The sequence below is a fragment of the Aulonocara sp. 'chitande type north' Nkhata Bay genome, linkage group LG20, assembly GCF_057382095.1.
Source record: "Aulonocara sp. 'chitande type north' Nkhata Bay isolate Kocher_YH1m ecotype deep benthic linkage group LG20, A_spYH_male_GT1.1, whole genome shotgun sequence".
In the NCBI taxonomy this organism is placed as follows: Eukaryota; Metazoa; Chordata; class Actinopteri; order Cichliformes; family Cichlidae; genus Aulonocara; species Aulonocara sp. 'chitande type north' Nkhata Bay.
Genome location: NC_141363.1, coordinates 3,689,565 through 3,707,296, shown reverse-complemented (window position 1 = coordinate 3,707,296; position 17,732 = coordinate 3,689,565). Strand labels below are relative to the sequence as shown.

Genomic DNA, 17,732 nt, shown 5'->3' with positions numbered 1-17,732 from the left:
TTCATATTAGGTTTTAGGGACATAATACAGCACAGTGGTGGGCAAGTGGTGATTTGGGTTTGTGTTGCATCCACAGCACATGGATACTTTGCAGTCATTGAGGTGACCATGAATTTCTGTGTCGGTGTGTGTGTGTGTATATATATACACACTAGAGATAAATGTGAGGCTGTCTGTCTGACAGCCAAAGTTTGCCTCATGCAATACTAGACTGATCTCAAGCATAGCAGCAAATCTACAAAAGAATGGCTTATGTTGTTGCAATGGTCCAGCCCTAACTGATATGCTGTGCTGGGTCCGTAAAAGGGCTGTGCGTAAATTAATACCCACAAACCTCAACGAACTGACGCAAATTCCTCCTCAATGATGTGAGAGGCTGGTAATCACACAGAAAACTATTACTTCAATTCACTGCTAAAGGTGATTTCACAAGTCCATGAATCATGGTAAGGCATCATAGTTAGAGATAAGTGATTGGCTTGGAAATAAGGATAAAAAATTAAAAACAAAACAATCTCTTAGAAATAAGTCTTTATTTTGTTAAACAAAGGACTTAAAGCAGTAGTTACTCTGCAAAATTGAAAATAGCTCAAGGGATCCTTCGATTGCTTATAAATACCAGCTCCACAAAGTATAAATACAAATCCCTCCTTTTACACATTTAAGCTGCATTTTTATTAAAAGCTATGGCACGACACTTAAATTCATATAAACCAACAACACACTAGCGAACACACACAATGTCTTGACGTACATGCTAACAGTGATTGCTTCAGAACATGTGTGAAATTTTAAAAAACATGGAACATATATATTTACACAATTTGAGCAAAGCATGTACTATGCAGATTTCTCTTCATATTTATGGGCCTTGGTGAAAATAATAAAACCCTACATAGGAAAAGGCTCAGAGTTCATCTAACTAAATTAATCAAATTGAACAGTAAAATGTGAGAAATCTAGTTGGTGAGCATTAAAGTTCAGTGACTGCACAAAGAAGGCACATTGTCCCAATTGTCAAACACCTAAAAACACAGAAATGTACGTCTGTCACAGAAATTCAAGAATCGGGGGCAACTGCTTGGAAGTGGTTCACTAGCAAACTCCTTTTTCAACTAACAGAAAAATGCTCATCCATAAATTAATCAAAAAACAAAAACTAGCACAGCAATAGGTCAAAGTGTTTCAGCATCTCAGCGTCACAGTGAGGAGTCGAAATAAAGTCTAAATATTAAATAGAAAACTATTTTAGTTGTTGGCGAGAAGGGACGTTTTCCAGCAACTGACCAACATTAAGTCATTTATAAATAAGAATAACAACTTTTTTCTTATGTTTTCTGGTTATGTTTTCTCAATAGACTAATAAGGGCTGGTGTGTGTCTGAGACTTTAAAGCATAAGTTATGTAGTCAAAAGCTTGAGTTGAACTGGTGCTGCGTCTCATTACTCTGTGTCATCCTCATCATCAAAGCTAGGTGGCTGGAAACTGCACACCTCCTCAAAGGTTAATCCTGCAAAAAAGGAGAAGATGATTTGTTTCTTTACCGAGGAATACATCAGCATGCTGTCAGTTTTAGCGCGAGAAGACGTACGTTTCCACTCATCGATCTGCAGCTCCCGGCTCTCGAAGCTCTGGTCGTAAGGCTCGGCTTCAGGCTCGTCGTCTGGATCGTGGTATTGACCGAAGTAGGGGTGGGCCAGAGCTTCAGCTGCCGTTATCCTCTTATCCGTATCCAGAACCAGCATTCTCTCCAGAAGATCCACAGCTTAAAAACGCATCCGCATGTAAACATGACTGAATCACACTCAATCCCATTGTTTCTTTATGTAAACTTTGTAAATCATAGGGAAAAACCAGGTTCTCTTTGGCATTACCGAGTGGGTTGGCGCCAATAAATACATCAGCAAAGCTCCTCTTGGGCATGTGTGGCAAGGAGCTGATGTAGTTTCTGGCCTGTGAAGACACATCAACAGAGTAAACCAAACATGAGTTCCTACCAACAGCAACATGTCGTGACACATTATTTCATTTAACTTTTTCCAACCTGTTCGGCTTTTCGATCTATCCACATCTGTGCTGCGTTTCCTGATGAGTGCAGTTTACAGTCAACAAGTTCCTCTTGTGATAATTAGAGCATCTTTAAAACTAGATTTATGAAGAATTATTGAGGAACTTGAGCTTGTATTATGTATTGCTACAGAGTTCGACTCTTTGCCTGAAGCGAGACACATGCAGTCAAAAACCCATTAGTGCCTATGAGTGCAAGTGTTTACACTGCAAACCTTGTTTCTAATAAGATAAGATAAGATAACCTTTATTAGTCCCACACGTGGGAAATTTGTTTTGTCACAGCAGGAAGTGGACAGTGCAAAAGTTATGAGGCAAAAATTAGAATACAATAAGAATAAATACAGTACACAACTGTACAGAATAGAATAAAATAAAATACTATATACAGTAGAATAAAATAAATATACAATAAGATAAAAATAGAATACAAATACAAATACTATATACAACTGAGTAAAAATACAACGATGACAGAAAGGATATCCAATTCTTATAATGGCTTTTTATTAAATATTTTTAAAGAACGCCTTGGTATTCCCCCGGATAAGCTGGAGGAGGTGGCTGGGGAGAGGGAGGTCTGGGCCTCTTTGCTTAGGCTGCTGCCCCCGCGACCCGGCCCCGGACAAAGCGGATGAAGATGGATGGATGGATGGATGGATTTTTAAAGAATTATAATAAAGTTTAAAAAATAATAAACCAAGTATCCTGTAAAAAGAAAGGACTGTTGTCTTTGTCTATTAGGGAAGCAAAGAAAAAGTATTACAATCATAATACTCTTCATAAAAAACCTCTCATGTAATTCAACGTGTGGTTTGAAAATAAGTGTGTTATGGTGGAAGAAGATGGCACCTTTCTAAGGGGGAAACAAAAAGAAAAAACACTGAACATCAAAATGCTGTTAGTAACCTTAACATTTAAATCGAGAAGTGCACTTTTTTTAAATCCAACTCAAGGTGCTTTTTGCAAATCACTGTTATAACCACGTCCAGCAAGCACGTCACACGACACAGGAGTGACTGAAACGGTAAAATTCTGTGTTTAATTCGAGCTTTTTGCCCCAAGAGGTCTAGTTCCTCCTTGCGCCCCACTTGCCTCAAAAGGAGTTTGAGTTTTCCTTAAACCTTGAAGCTCTTTTTAAAATGTGGCTTCAAATATTAATACCTCCGCCATGGCGGTTATCTTATTGGTAGCGTTTATGGGCGTGTCATTCTGTCTGTAAACATGATAGATCGAAAAGTTTACATCCACCAAGGTCTTCAAGGTCATTTTCATTATTTATTGAAAAAAAGTCTCATAACTTATAATTCTTACAGGTGTGGTAAAAGTACTGTATAAAGTCATATTTGACCTCTAACCTCTGCTTCAAGTTCAACAGATTGATCTGAAGGCTAAAGTGATAATATATAGCTTACTGCCACTGTTTGTATTGACAATATATAGGCATATAATATAATGAGGGTTCAAAATATCACATTACTTTGGATCTCTGACCTCTTCTTCGAGGTCAAGTAAAATATCTTTTATCTTTAAAACTATGATTCAAATTCCACTACCTTTGTATTGGCAACATTTAAGAAGAGATACTGGTATACTGGAATTCTAAATATCAACATAATAGTTTGCATCCAAATATGTCACATTTGACCTCTGACCTCATTTTTATATGTACCTTTCTTATAAGTTGAGCCTAAAATGTGTTTTATTTTTCAAGAAAGTGAAGAGAAGGAGAATGAGCTGCCTAGATAGTTGGAAATATACTGTCGAATATTATTATATAAGAAGCTCAAGTTATTCATGCACAAGTAACGTTTGGATTTTTGTAAAACAATGGAGTGAATGCTACACTTATACCACATGCACATAAATAATGTTTAGGGGGTGAGCTGTCTTGGCGGAGGTTTGCGCTCTGAGTGCTTCTTGTTGCTTTTGTTCTATTTTAGGATGTGTTAGTGTGGAAACCATCAACATAAGCATAAATTCTGAGGAAAGTCTGACTGTCCGCCCGCTGCTAGTCCGCTCTCAAGAAAGTACCTCTGTATCCTCCTCACCTCATAGCTGGGCATCCTGTTCATTAGAGTTGCTGTGGGCGTCCCTGTCAGACGCAGTATGTGCTGAAGCTGGTTTATATCTTTGAAGTTTGTGTCAAGGGGAGTATAGTGACAGAGCAGAGTTAGTTAAGAAGCTGTGTCTGGGGCTAAACTCCAGGTCACGAGTCTCCAAGCTTTGAGCCCAGAAAAAAAACAAAACTAAAGCTTAAGCATCCTCAGAATTAGAGGAAAGACACATGACAACACTTCTCATTACAGGCACACAGTGAAAGATGAAATCACCTGTGTAACAATAATCTCACAGCAAACACTGCTTAATGCTCTTCAGAGGAAGCAAAGCACACCCACAAGGCTAGAGGGTGAAAAACATGCTGTCATTACAAAGCAGATATTTCCAGCTGAACCACAGAGTGCAGAGTTTAGAGCAGAAATACGGTTAGACAGAGAGGGGGGAGAAAAAAAAAAAAAACACAAAACTTGCACAGCTTTGTGAACTCACAGACTCTGAAGAGATTTTCTTCAAGAGCTCTGGACCTGGTTTTCCGACGAGCAGCATGATTAACTTCAACTGATCAATATCTACCAGCACACGGTAAAGGAAGACCAGACGCTGCACATGGGGACATCTGTAATCTGACCTCCTTTGAAGCTATGTAATAATCAATCCCATCATCTTTACATTTCACACACAGGAGGGAAAAAAGGAATCTGAGATGTTTCCTGTGGAAGACATTGAATTCATTTATATTGGGTGCTTTTAATAGAAAATGATTGGAGGCGGTGGGCAGCCTAGTGGAGCGCTTGCTTACAAGCTCAGCAGTTAGCTACCAAATACTGGCAAAAGAAAAGAGAGAAAGAAACAGGGTGGTGCAAGGAAAGACAGAGTGAAAGTGTACCTGAGCCAAAGATACACACTTAAAATATAGAAAGAGTCATAGTGCCAAAGTGGAAAAATTACTCAGAGGTGCATGTGTCAAGTGAGAAAAATGTGTGATCGCTCTTCATGAGAAAACGCCTCAGGCAGAGTCGTGTTGAAAAGGAAAGGCGGCTTTCCGTGTGAGGACGGAGAAAAGGAGTATTGCAGATTTATTGCAGACAAATCAGCGTGCCTCTACGTCATCATCGGTGTGTGTTGGATCAGTTTAATTTGTTATGTAAATTGTTTGTCAGCTGCAGGAGTTCATGGTGTGCACAGCGAACTGTCAGATGAAAAGGATACGGTCAGTGCCGGGAAACAGAGCACGTCCAGTGAGAAGTTCTGCCATTATGCATCCCACAGACCAAATATCCACTGAAACACAGAAGGACACAGACATTATACCCAGAACACTCTTCTATTTACAGACGGATCACAGAGGGGAGCTTCTTTATGCCGTCTACCTGTCATGTTGTAATGCATCCAGTTCAACATGATCTCTGGGGCACGGTACCAGCGGGTCGCCACGTAGCCGGTCATCTCATCGTCGGTGTGTCGTGCCAGACCAAAGTCCAAAATCTGACAACAATTTAGATGCCAAAAAAAAAAAAAAAAAAAAAAAGCAAGACTTAAAAAATACAAACAAATCATTTACATTTGTAGGCAGTTTTGAGATAAACTGATGTTTCAAATAAAAGCAGCGCTTCACTGACCTTCAGCTCACAGTCTTCATTCACTGCAAGGTTACTTGGTTTTAAATCCTGTAAACCAAGATGGTGAGATGAAGTAAATCTGTTCTTTGTTAAAAGATGAGTCTTGCATCATTAAAAATTAAATCTAAAGTCAAAGCGTTATGACTTCCTTTCTTTTCACAGGATTAACAAGTCTGACTCTGCAAAGTGAAAGAAGTCATGTCCTCCTGTTCAACGATTGTCTGACAAAAGTTACTATAAAATGAAACAGCACTTACTCGATGTATGATGCCTGCTGAGTGAATATACTGCAGAGAGACGGGAGCAGACGTGTCAGATTACATCATGTGTTTACAGATAGACTGATTTAACACAACAAAACACATCAGGAGATACAGGACACGATGTAAAAACATTAGATAAGAATCACTGAAGGAACTCCTTGCTTAGAGGTAGATAATATAATGATACCACTCTCATATCTGTACATTAAATATATGGCGCTAGGAGAAGGTCATCTTTGCCTACAGTAGAGAATGGAAACATGGAGGGCAGCTAAGGCCTTGATTACACTCTGTTGTGGACACGGACAGCTGTAGATACAAGAGCCGAGTCACCATTCCTGTTATATTTCTTGAACCTCTGCCACCTGTGGTGCAGTTGTAGTTGGTGCTTTGTCATACAGTCACAAAAAAGATCGGTCTGAAGACAAGATTTACGCCACTCGGACCAAAGCAGATTCACAAACACATCTCAGTTCAAAGGTGAAATCCTTTTCCTAGTACCTCAGAACAGGTTTAGTGTATAAGCACCGCCTGAATGCCAGAAAGAACTCGTTTACCTAAACTAACTATTAATACAGATAATAACTCATCTGTGACGCTATCTGCCAATTTCGTTTTTACTGTAACAACAGCAGTGAAGCTTGAGTAAACATGATTTGTAACTGAACACAGTTAAGACAATAAGTAAAATCCTCACTCCACTGAAAGTACACACAGGTGGAACTCAGGAGTGATTCTAACCTTGGCGGCCGACAACACTGTACACAATGGTAGACTGGTGACCAAGCAAATAAGACATTAAAAAAAAAGAAGATTTTTGATGAGAAAGCGGTCTTTAAACACACAGAGAGACAAAGCTGTGCAGGAAGTAGGATTTTATCACAGCAGAGGTAAGAGGGAATTCATTACAATGCGTTTCAAATGTCATCTTTTGCTTCTGGTTCAGTGAGTTTTGGTCAAAGAGAGACAAAACAGAGATGGTGACTTTCAGTAAACAGAAGGGGGGCTCTGCGCTTTGTGTTTACCTGTTTTTGCAAAATCTGTTGACCTGTTTTTTAATCGTTTGTTGTTTTAGCCATTAGGTGGTTGTTGAAATGGTTTTGTGGGCTTTTTGCTGACATTCTGACCTTTCTGTGAATGCCATAGGTGTCTGTGTTTAAATAACAGATCTGGCGGTACATCCCGTTAAACCAGATGTTCTCCCCCCTGATGAGGTTCAACAGGTTAAATGTTTATTGCTTAATTACTTTGCGTAGTGTGAATGACAATAAGGGAAGTTTTTATCAGTAGGAAAAGCTGTAAAACCTACGAAAATAAAGTTAAAAGTCCAAAATTTCTGCTTGAGGCTGTTTGTGGTAAGCAGCAGATCAAACTTCTTAACATTCAGGCCTGTCAGACACTCGGACACTGAGCCATGGCTCTGTGCTAAGCTTTGTAATCTTCAATATCATTGAAATGCAGCCAGGTGCTGCTCATTTTATTCATTTCATCACTTTTCCCCAACACGCTTGCATTAAAATCCGGTTGCCCCGTCTCTCTGGTTACCCGGCCTGTACCACTACACTTGTCGTCTTGGAACGTCTGCCCCCCTTCCTTCTTTCAATAATGGTATGATCCCAGTCTGTCTTTGCATGTATTTGGCCACATGGTGTGCCCATCAAATTAAAGTCCCATCCCTGCCTGCATGGATTCTCAGCAGGGCTGAAGATTAGGCTGCTACATACAACCCGGCCATTAATAACTGACATATGAAATTATCTCACAGGCCAGATACAATTGTCCACAGGCCATACGTTTGACACCCCTGCTCTAAACCACAGCAAACCTGAAGAGATTTCACTAGAATCTCCAACACAGTCTGACCACTAAGGACAGGAAAGGGAGAGTTGCATTTATTGTGAAGCACTTTCTGATTTTTGTCTGTGAAAAGTGCTATACGAATACATTTTCCTTGCCCAGGTTAGCTAGCAGACACTTAGGACTCTAGCATTTGCTAAGCTGACCAGATATGAGGGTGGCATCAATCTTTATCTTGCTCAAGAAAAGGAAAGAAATAAGCATGTTTTCCACAACATCAATCATTCCTTTAAGCTCACCTTTAATCCTCGGAGGATCTGGTATATGAGAAACTGCACGTGGTCATCGGTGAGCTTTTGACATTTGACTATGTTGTTGAGATCTGCCCCCATTAGATGAGTCACGAGATACCTGCCAAAGCAGAAAAGACTGTTGTCCCAGCTTAAACAGACAAGTGTCAGAAGCCATGCCAGTGTTTGTCACGTCATTAAAAAAAAAAAAAAAAAGAAAAAAATACTAATGTCATAAAATGTATTTGCACTTCCAAACTAATAATTTCAGAGCTGTTTGCAGCCTGTGCCTAATTTCCCCATATGGCTATGTGAGCTTAAACCGGTTTAGCTGCTACTTCTTTTCACTCTCACGTCTCTCGAGAGGCACCGAAAGGCCAAGCCCTTCACAAATGGAATGTCATTTAACAACACACCCCAGATAAATGGGCTTAATAGTACTGCATTAGTGGATAATTCAAATCTAATCCCAAAGCTGTTTAAAATGCCCAAACAGCACTTATGGAAGGAGTCTGCAGCGGGATGCTAGACGAGCACTTTTGGAGCCAAAACTCACAGAGCCACGTGCTGCTTCGTCAGTCCGCTGCACAACAAATACCCGTTTCATGAATACTCTTCTATTCTCACACAGTACAGAGAACGAGGGCTTAAAATAGCATCTGGTTGTGCTTGAACTTGTTCTCAGCTGCAGACATAAGGACACAGACACTCGCCTAAGTTCATTCGCCTGGGGGGGGGGGGAATAGATACACACACGTATATAAAATATGAATAGTGACCTCTCTTCTCCTCTCTCCTAAAGAAAGAGGGGCATGGCTAGAGCGCTGAGGAGTCTCAGGGTCATACCCAGAGCACCTGCACAGTTGACATTTTTACTTATTTTTACGTTGCATGCGGAAACTTTACAGCGTTTGGCAGATATGCACTGGAGAACAGTGTCAAACACTGCAAAAGGCATGCCAGCCCACTGACTCACCCCCTGTTCTTTTTCCCACAGGGGTCCAAGCTTTACATGTGCTCTACATGTGTGACCTTGCATTGCCTCGAGTCCTCCATATCATTATGCTTTTCTGGGAGGAGGGCAGGGCTTCTTGAGTGGACGGCTCTCCATTACAACAGCACACAGATGCTGCCACTCGAAGTATGAAGACAAAATTCCAGCAAGTCATTAAAGTGTTCAGTTTCAATGAGTCTACTTCAGCAGTTTAGCGTTGTGGGCCCTGTTATTTTGTTAGTCATACATTTGTCTTCCCTTTCAAAGGCCCTGTGCCTACATTACCCAAGAAGCAATGCAACTGCAAACAGTTTATTCCACATTTCAGTGCGTCACACTTCGAGCTGCAAGCCTGCAGCAGAGATGAGCACATGTGGTTTGAAATGATGCTGCACTGACATGAATCATCTTTACATAAATAAATAACGTGCAATTCTTAAAGGGGCCACTGGAGACTTAAAAAGCAAAAAACAAAAAAATAAACAAAAATAATAAATAAATATAATCCTTAAGACTTTAATATTAAAATTCCAAATTTACATACATTGAAAACCTGATGATGGCCAAGTATAAGAAAGTAGTTTTACCCTCTTTTAGTGTTTTATCCCTTTATTGCAACTTTATGGTAAATGGACCGATTCTTATAAAGTGATTTTTATAGCATTTCTTTAACTGTTAGGTTTTGGTTAAGTTTAAAAGTCCCTCTGTTCTGTGGCAAAGAAGCGCACACGCCTTAGCTGGCAACCCTGCACTCGACCTTCTCATCCAAATATGGTCACTTCTGGCTCAAAACAAATTTAACACGCTGGTGCCTAAACACCAGCAGTGATGCTTCAAAATGCAGAATTTAGAAAGCAATGAGTGATGTCATATTGGCTCTGCCCATCTTTTATATACAATCTGTTGCAATTCATCCAATCAATTTCTTAACCACTTATCCAACTGGGTCATCAGAGGCTGGAACATATCCCTACAAGAGGCAGGGTATGGCATCTACCCCCCTGTAATCAATTTAAAAACTACCAATACTCTCTGGACTCTGAGAGGACACTGAAGAACTGGGAAAACTGCAACACAGGAAGTGTGGAGTGTCAAACTCCACTCTGAAGGCCCCAGCCGACCCACAGGCTCAGACCCCGAGCCTTCCAGCTGTGAGGTAAGAGTGCTAACCACTGCACTGCTGTACCGCTGCAATTTTAAATGTCCGATATCATAGAGGGGGAAAAAAAGTTTAGGAAAAATATTGCAAAAAGATTTAATCAACTTTCAAAAGGTTGTGCAGACACAATACGTCAGAGAGGGGGAGATACTCGAGAAGATGATGGATGAAAAATGAGAAAACTTCACTACACTTCAAATCTCTGCATGAGCCTTTTCCACACTCTGAATTTAAATTGTGTTAACTGTGATCTGACTGAGCTGTCAGAGAAGCTTGAGATCAAATATTGAACACAGCGTTGTTATTTTCTTCTATCCTGAGACCAAACACAGGCTGCATGATCCTTATAAATTATTACAAGAATAAAACTGTGATATACCTCCAAATGATTATGAAAAAAAAAAAATCTAGCTTGTGTGTTGCACTATAAACACAACATCATGCAAGTTTCACGGCACTTCAAATCACATGATGCTCTTCAAAGGAGGTTTGGTGTTCCAAGGAAAAAGTCTCATTTATTCCGCTCTCTTCACATGACCCTGGATAGACTGACTGATGTTGAGATCAGGGCTCTGTTGCAGGACTCCCTGTTGCTTAGGACTCTAGTTATATGAACTTAAAATTTTATTAAAAAGCTGATGCAAAAGTAACACATAACCTTTAACAAAACTGAGGACAGACACTTTCACAGAAAACTACATAAATTAATTCATTTGATTATTGCATAGTTAGACTTAGTCACCCTCCAATTACTCACCTCCACAGAGAGCTGACTGACCTACTGTCTCAGCCAAATAATTTCCTGGGGAAATCCCAGGACAGACTGCCCAACAAACTTATCTTTGCACAAGTGGATAGAGTTTATTTCCATATTTGTTACTGCTTCTTACTTCAGCCAGTAGAGCAGTAATAGAGAGCCCAGTGCAAATGTCCAACATTTTCAAGTAATTGGTAGCAAATGTCAAATTAGAGGTTTGTGATGCAGCCGAGAACCAAGTTAAGAGTTTATATAAAGTAGGTAAAACAAACATTAAACGTGTCACCAAATATATCTGTAAAGGTGGCATTGACATGAAAATTGCACCAACAACCTATCCATGCAAACCAACCAATGAAAAATGACACAGGGAAAATGTATTGAACATGCTTACTGAAGTTTATCTAACATTTCTTGCAAAAGCCTTTGCTGGTGATTACAGCTTCAAGACGCCCCATGTATGGAGGAAACTAGTCGTATGTATTGCTCAAGTGGGATTTTGGTCCATTCTTCAAATCCTGCAGGCACTGTGTGCCCCTTCAATGAACTCTGGGCTTTAGTTCTTTCCACAGACTTTCAATTGGATTCAGGTCAGATGATTGGCTACCATTCTAGCAGCTTAATTTTTTCCTCTCTTACTGTATGTTTGAGATCATTACCGCAATGAAACATCCACCCTCGTTTCATCTTCATAATCAATAATGTGTCATTACATTTCTCCAGTGATCCTTATATGAAGCGTGCCAGTGATGTGTTGCTGAAAAACAGCCCCACACATGATGCTCACTGGAACCTTCAGTATTTCAGAAAGTCTTCTGTAATCAGTGGCATCATGTCTTACAACAGTAAGGCTGCAAAGGTCTTGAGAGAGCTCACTGGTTTTACGGTGTGACACCTTAGGCCATCACTTGGGACTGAACAAGCTGATATTAATTTGCACCAATAGCAGGATTGCTTTCTAACTACTGATACATTTTAGCCGGTGTCATGACTTTCCACACCTCCTTTACTTCATGTGTTCAATGCTTTTTTCTTTATTTTTTCTTATTGTTACATATACAGTGGGGCAAAAAAGTATTTAGTCAGCCACCGATTGTGCAAGTTCCCCCACCTAAAATGATGACAGAGGTCAGTAATTTGCACCAGAGGTACACTTCAACTGTGAGAGACAGAATGTGAAAAAAAAAAAATCCATGAATCCACATGGTAGGATTTGTAAAGAATTTATTCGTAAATCAGGGTGGAAAATAAGTATTTGGTCAATAACAAAAATACAACTCAATACTTTGTAACATAACCTTTGTTGGCAATAACAGAGGTCAAACGTTTACTATAGGTCTTTACCAGGTTTGCACACACAGTAGCTGGTATTTTGGCCCATTCCTCCATGCAGATCTTCTCGAGAGCAGTGATGTTTTGGGGCTGTCGCCGAGCAACACGGACTTTCAACTCCCGCCACAGATTTTCTATGGGGTTGAGGTCTGGAGACTGGCTAGGCCACTCCAGGACTTTCAAATGCTTCTTACGGAGCCACTCCTTTGTTGCCCGGGCGGTGTGTTTTGGATCATTGTCATGTTGGAAGACCCAGCCTCGTTTCATCTTCAAAGTTCTCACTGATGGAAGGAGGTTTTGGCTCAAAATCTCACGATACATGGCCCCATTCATTCTGTCCTTAACACGGATCAGTCGTCCTGTCCCCTTGGCAGAAAAACAGCCCCATAGCATGATGTTTCCACCCCCATGCTTCACAGTAGGTATGGTGTTCTTGGGATGCAACTCAGTATTCTTCTTCCTCCAAACACGACGAGTTGAGTTTATACCAAAAAGTTCTACTTTGGTTTCATCTGACCACATGACATTCTCCCAATCCTCTGCTGTATCATCCATGTGCTCTCTGGCAAACTTCAGACGGGCCTGGACATGCACTGGCTTCAGCAGCAGAACACGTCTGGCACTGCGGGATTTGATTCCCTGCCGTTGTAGTGTGTTACTGATGGTGACCTTTGTTACTTTGGTCCCAGCTCTCTGCAGGTCATTCACCAGGTCCCCCCGTGTGGTTCTGGGATCTTTGCTCACCGTTCTCATGATCATTTTGACCCCACGGGATGAGATCTTGCGTGGAGCCCCAGATCGAGGGAGATTATCAGTGGTCTTGTATGTCTTCCATTTTCTGATGATTGCTCCCACAGTTGATTTTTTCACACCAAGCTGCTTGCCTATTGTAGATTCACTCTTCCCAGTCTGGTGCAGGTCTACAATACTTTTCCTGGTGTCCTTCGAAAGCTCTTTGGTCTTGGCCATGGCGGAGTTTGGAGTCTGACTGTTTGAGGCTGTGGACAGGTGTCTTTTATACAGATGATGAGTTCAAACAGGTGCCATTCATACAGGTAACGAGTGGGGGACAGAAAAGCTTCTTACAGAAGACGTTACAGGTCTGTGAGAGCCAGAGATTTTCCTTGTTTGAGGTGACCAAATACTTATTTTCCACCCTGATTTACGAATAAATTCTTTACAAATCCTACCATGTGGATTCATGGATTTTTTTTTTCACATTCTGTCTCTCACAGTTGAAGTGTACCTCTGGTGCAAATTACTGACCTCTGTCATCGTTTTAAGTGGGGGAACTTGCACAATCGGTGGCTGACTAAATACTTTTTTGCCCCACTGTATGTGAATTTATGGACATCTATGGTTTGATTTCTTTGAATGTGTGGATTGTTGCCAACATCTGGTGAGAAATGACATGTCAATAGCACCTTCAGACTTTACTTAGAAAACTGGTGTTGTTTTCAATGTTTACTTTAGCCGCTGTATGCTCCCAGGACGTGCAGTTTGCTGCCACACTGACCTTCATGAATTTTAGATATTGGCGATAATGCTTCCAGTATCGCTTGGTTCAGATAATGAAGTAAATAGGATGGGTCAATAATACAGGGACATTTTCAGTATGAAATCATAAATAAGTGAGTGACTCTAAGCATTCACTTGTTGGATGAGGTGCTCCCTGGAATCTGCTACAGTTTGAACTTTCAGTGTCAAGAACAAAAAGAAAGAAGAAGAAAAAAAAAGAGTGACACTCCACCAATAACAAGCAAGGCAGCACGCACAACTGCATGCTGAGTCACTGCTAAGCTGTTCACTTCCAATTTCCAAGAGATTTTAACATCAACAAACAATAACTACCTGTTTTTCTGTAAACCAGGGCATGTACTACATGTTCCACAAAACCAGAAATCAGGAAACAGAAGGAAGGAAGCTGGTGATGAAGAGACTGGCTACAGCCAGTGAGTGAATAACTAACATAGCAGAGAGTCTAAAGAATGTTTGTCAGTGTTTTCAGTCTCCTGGCGTGCCTCCAGGTGTTTTCCAGGAACAGTCGGGATTGTGGGCTGCTGAGAAACTCAAGGCTGCTGAGCTTCACATCACTGTTAAATTATGCAAAAGCCCTGATACTTTAAATTTAAGATAACATAAAGAAGCACATTCGACTCACACGTCGGTGAAGTCCTTCAGAGAGGTGGCAGGGGTGAAGACATCTAAGAGGCCAATTACCTGCAAGAATGAGACAAACACTGTTAAGCTCAAAACTGAAGAACAAAGACCTGCAGGGCTTTGCTCTCAACAGGCGGATCAAATTGAAGAGAGACAACTCACTCACGTTTTCATGTTTCATATGTTTAAGCAGCTGCAGCTCTCTGTAGGTTCTTTTGGCGTGGACGATGGACTGAAAAGGCCGAGAGAGCTTCTTCACAGCGACCTTCAAACCGGTCTCCATGTCAATGGCGGAGCTGTTTAAAAAAAGTCAAAAGCATACATGTGAGCTTAAATCTCATTGGGGAAAACACCTTAACTTTTAGCATACACCAATTTAGATCATAAAACCAACAAGTGATCAGCATTTATTTAACACTGAAAGACTGTGGCTTTAATCAAAGCAAGCCCGTCCTTTTCAGGCAGAGGAACTGAAGCGTTTCATGTGGCTCAGTCTGGGTCTGAGTTTGCTCTCAAAAAACCAAAGTAGGTTGCAGGAAGAGCTGCTGAAGGCTGGGGGGAAAAGCACGACATCAGCAGAAAATGCCATCTCTCAGCAGACTGCAAGCAGCCCTGGCAGCAGCATATCCCCCGCTCTGAAAACCAACTGTCTCTGACCCAAAAGCAACACCCACCCCACCCCTGCTTAACTCACCTAAACAGAGTCACGGCTTGTGGATGGCCTCGTGTGACTGCTGTGGGGACACCAGCGTGCCCGCAGACACATCAACATCAATCGATATTAAAGGTTAACAAAGAAACCACCTATAGCAATGCCAACCTAATAATAAAAATGGATACAGGGATTATCATCATAGCAAGAAACAGAGGGCTCGAAGCATCTTTCTAGTCTCTGGTTCAATTCCTCAGCATATATTTGAGTCACCTTAACTGTTCTTCCCTACATACACTGCTGCACTGAGCTTTTACCCATTTCAAGAGCATGCAGGAATGTAAATCCCACATACAGCTGTATTAGATATTAAATCATCCTGTCAGCTCCCTCATAAGAAGGACCTCGTGTTTGATTGAAGGAAGTCAAAACAGTGCAGTCATCCTTTGTCTTACATAATGCAGACACTATCTAGGCAGCACCCTCACTGAAACAAAACGAGTATTTTTTAAGTGGTATGAACACATCTAAAAAAGACTATGTCCTTTAGCAATTTGCGCATAACAGTGTTCAGTTGTGCAAGCTTCTTGGACAAAGACGCTCCTTAACTCGTTCGATTTATTAGGTATGATGATATGGGAGTCGACTTCTGATAAAGCCACCAACCTGCAGCAGGGTTCAGGTGTGCGTCATTGCCACACAGTTTAGAGCATGCTGTTCAGTTTCAGTTTCAAATTACTGGCTACAGTAAACTTGAAGTCATCACGTAACTGCTAACAATATAAGCCAGCGCACTGTTATAATAAAAACAATCACAGTCAGTGCAGCAGTAGCAGCGAGCTGACAGTAATCTGACCAGCAACAGATTATCCTATTGCCCAGCAACAGCACAGCTGTCCTCTTCCATTTGCAAAACAAACATCTGCTCACTAAAAGAAGTGTACCACTGACTATGTTGTGTCCCAGATCGTATCAGCAGCACAATCCATTTAATTAAAAACCTATGTAAAGGGTCCATTCAGCCAAAGATGACCTTACTGCCGCTAGGCAACATTAAGGAAACCCACCCTCAAGAGGCAAGATCTCCACTCTGCTGTGCATGCAAATACCTCTGAGCTGCAGATTTGTATATAACGTATCAAACATTAACTGCAGGGCTCCCTAACATATAACTAGTTATCAAGAGTGAAAGGCAACACTGAGAGAACATTAAGGTTTTGATGAGGCTGCCTATCAAATTTGCATGAAGACAGCAGCTGGTTTTCATAGCAACCAACTTGGGAGGTTTTAGCAGCTGTTGATCATTTTCAGTCATTATTTTTAAAGTTAGCCACAAAAGTAAAAGATACTAACATTACAGTGACTTAAACAGAAAACTGTTTGCACTTATTATTATTATAGTTTTTTTTTTAAATAGCCAAATAGTCAATCTATCGGTCTATTCATTGTTTTAGATTACAGCACTCTGACTTTCTTTATCCATGCAAGATCAGTGAAGTGGACATCTCAACTTTCCACTTGTGCTCCTAATAAGAAAAACATCCAGAAGCTGTGCTCACATCGTCAATATGAAGGGACTGAGTTAATTCAAACAACCTACCTAGCAGCAAGCAGCTATATTTGTTGCACTAACGGTGCAATGTGCATTAAATGTCTTTATCCAGAACAAATGTGGTCGGAGTAACCTGAGGAGACCAGAACACTTGTGTGACTCTTAACATGCACACTGATCAGTGCATGTGGATCAGACTTTCTATACTTAGTTCACAGCCAGGAATTTATTAGCACTTAATAATTACAACTCGGTAACACGTCAAAGATAGCAAGTTCTGGGCTTTTCTTGCTCAAACAGACACCGCGGCTCCACCTTGCTCGCCATTAGCTTGTGAAGCGCAGGCCTCGTCTAAATGAATGGACAAGTCAGGCTAACTTCACCTAACTGAACTTTTTGGAGGAAGGCGATTTACCAGACAGATCCGTAGGCGCCGGATCCAACCGGGGTCAGTCTCTGGTACCGCTCCGGGACTTCCCATATCGTCTTGTTCACCTCCTCTCGATAAAAATCGTGTTTCTCTGGTCGCGACATTCCTGCAGGACCAACTGCCGACCACCGACCGACTTTCTGCTCCAAGGTGGGGGACTCCGAGCCGCGCAGAGCTCAACTTTACCAAAGTGCAAAAAAAGTGGCGCTAAACGAAAAGTTTCTCGTCCCCGGAGAAACTGATGTCGTTTAAAGTTACCGTGCTGCCTTCTTGTGAAGTTCTGCAATGTGTGCACACACTTTTCAGGTCTCCACGTTATTTGTTCCTCCTCACCCTGCTGGTTCTCACGCTCGCCCGAGATTTCACCCCACTCGCTTCGCTAAACGGCGCAAAATCTCGCGGGAAAAAGAAAGAAAAAAAAAAAAGTTGGGACAGCTGTGCGGACGACGTCTGAAACGGTGCTGCGTTCAGGTAGTGCAGGAAAAATACTCGGAGAACTAATCGGTGTCAGACGATTAAAAATAATAATAAAAAAAAAAAAAGAATGTGGCTTAAGCATTTTAATCTGCAGAATATCGAAAATAATTCCGTTTAAATGG

The 17,732-nt window shown here is 41.1% G+C and overlaps 1 protein-coding gene across 2 annotated transcripts; it reads right to left on the bottom strand.

Moving 5' to 3' along the window:
• Nucleotides 1–516: 516 nt before the first annotated feature.
• On the bottom strand, nucleotides 517–17,522 carry mapk14a (mitogen-activated protein kinase 14a). 2 transcript variants are annotated; one of them, XM_086278780.1, is made up of 12 exons: nucleotides 17,119–17,522; nucleotides 14,666–14,795; nucleotides 14,501–14,559; nucleotides 8,107–8,218; nucleotides 6,005–6,034; nucleotides 5,748–5,795; nucleotides 5,499–5,613; nucleotides 5,338–5,409; nucleotides 4,618–4,697; nucleotides 1,875–1,953; nucleotides 1,592–1,765; nucleotides 517–1,510 (listed from the first exon to the last, which is right to left on the bottom strand). In XM_086278780.1, exons 1-12 carry the CDS (start codon nucleotides 17,235–17,237, stop codon nucleotides 1,443–1,445), a joined length of 1,086 nt encoding a protein of 361 aa, XP_086134906.1. In that variant the 5' UTR covers nucleotides 17,238–17,522; the 3' UTR covers nucleotides 517–1,442. The 2 variants fall into 2 exon arrangements, with proteins under 2 accessions (XP_086134906.1, XP_086134905.1); XM_086278779.1 differs by lacking the exon at nucleotides 4,618–4,697 and adding an exon at nucleotides 4,119–4,198 and having other exon boundaries at nucleotides 17,119–17,520.
• Nucleotides 17,523–17,732: the final 210 nt, after the last annotated feature.

Excerpts from the sequence above, each read along its gene's own strand:
- mapk14a (XM_086278780.1), bottom strand. The coding sequence starts at position 17,237 with ATGTCGCGACCAGAGAAACACGATTTTTATCGAGAGGAGGTGAACAAG. Across the intron at positions 6,035-8,106 it reads AGATCCTCCGAGGATTAAAG|TATATTCACTCAGCAGGCAT; the intron begins GTGAGCTTAAAG and ends GTCTCTCTGCAG. Across the intron at positions 1,954-4,617 it reads AGAAAATCTCTTCAGAGTCT|GCCAGAAACTACATCAGCTC; the intron begins GTGAGTTCACAA and ends GTGTCTTCACAG.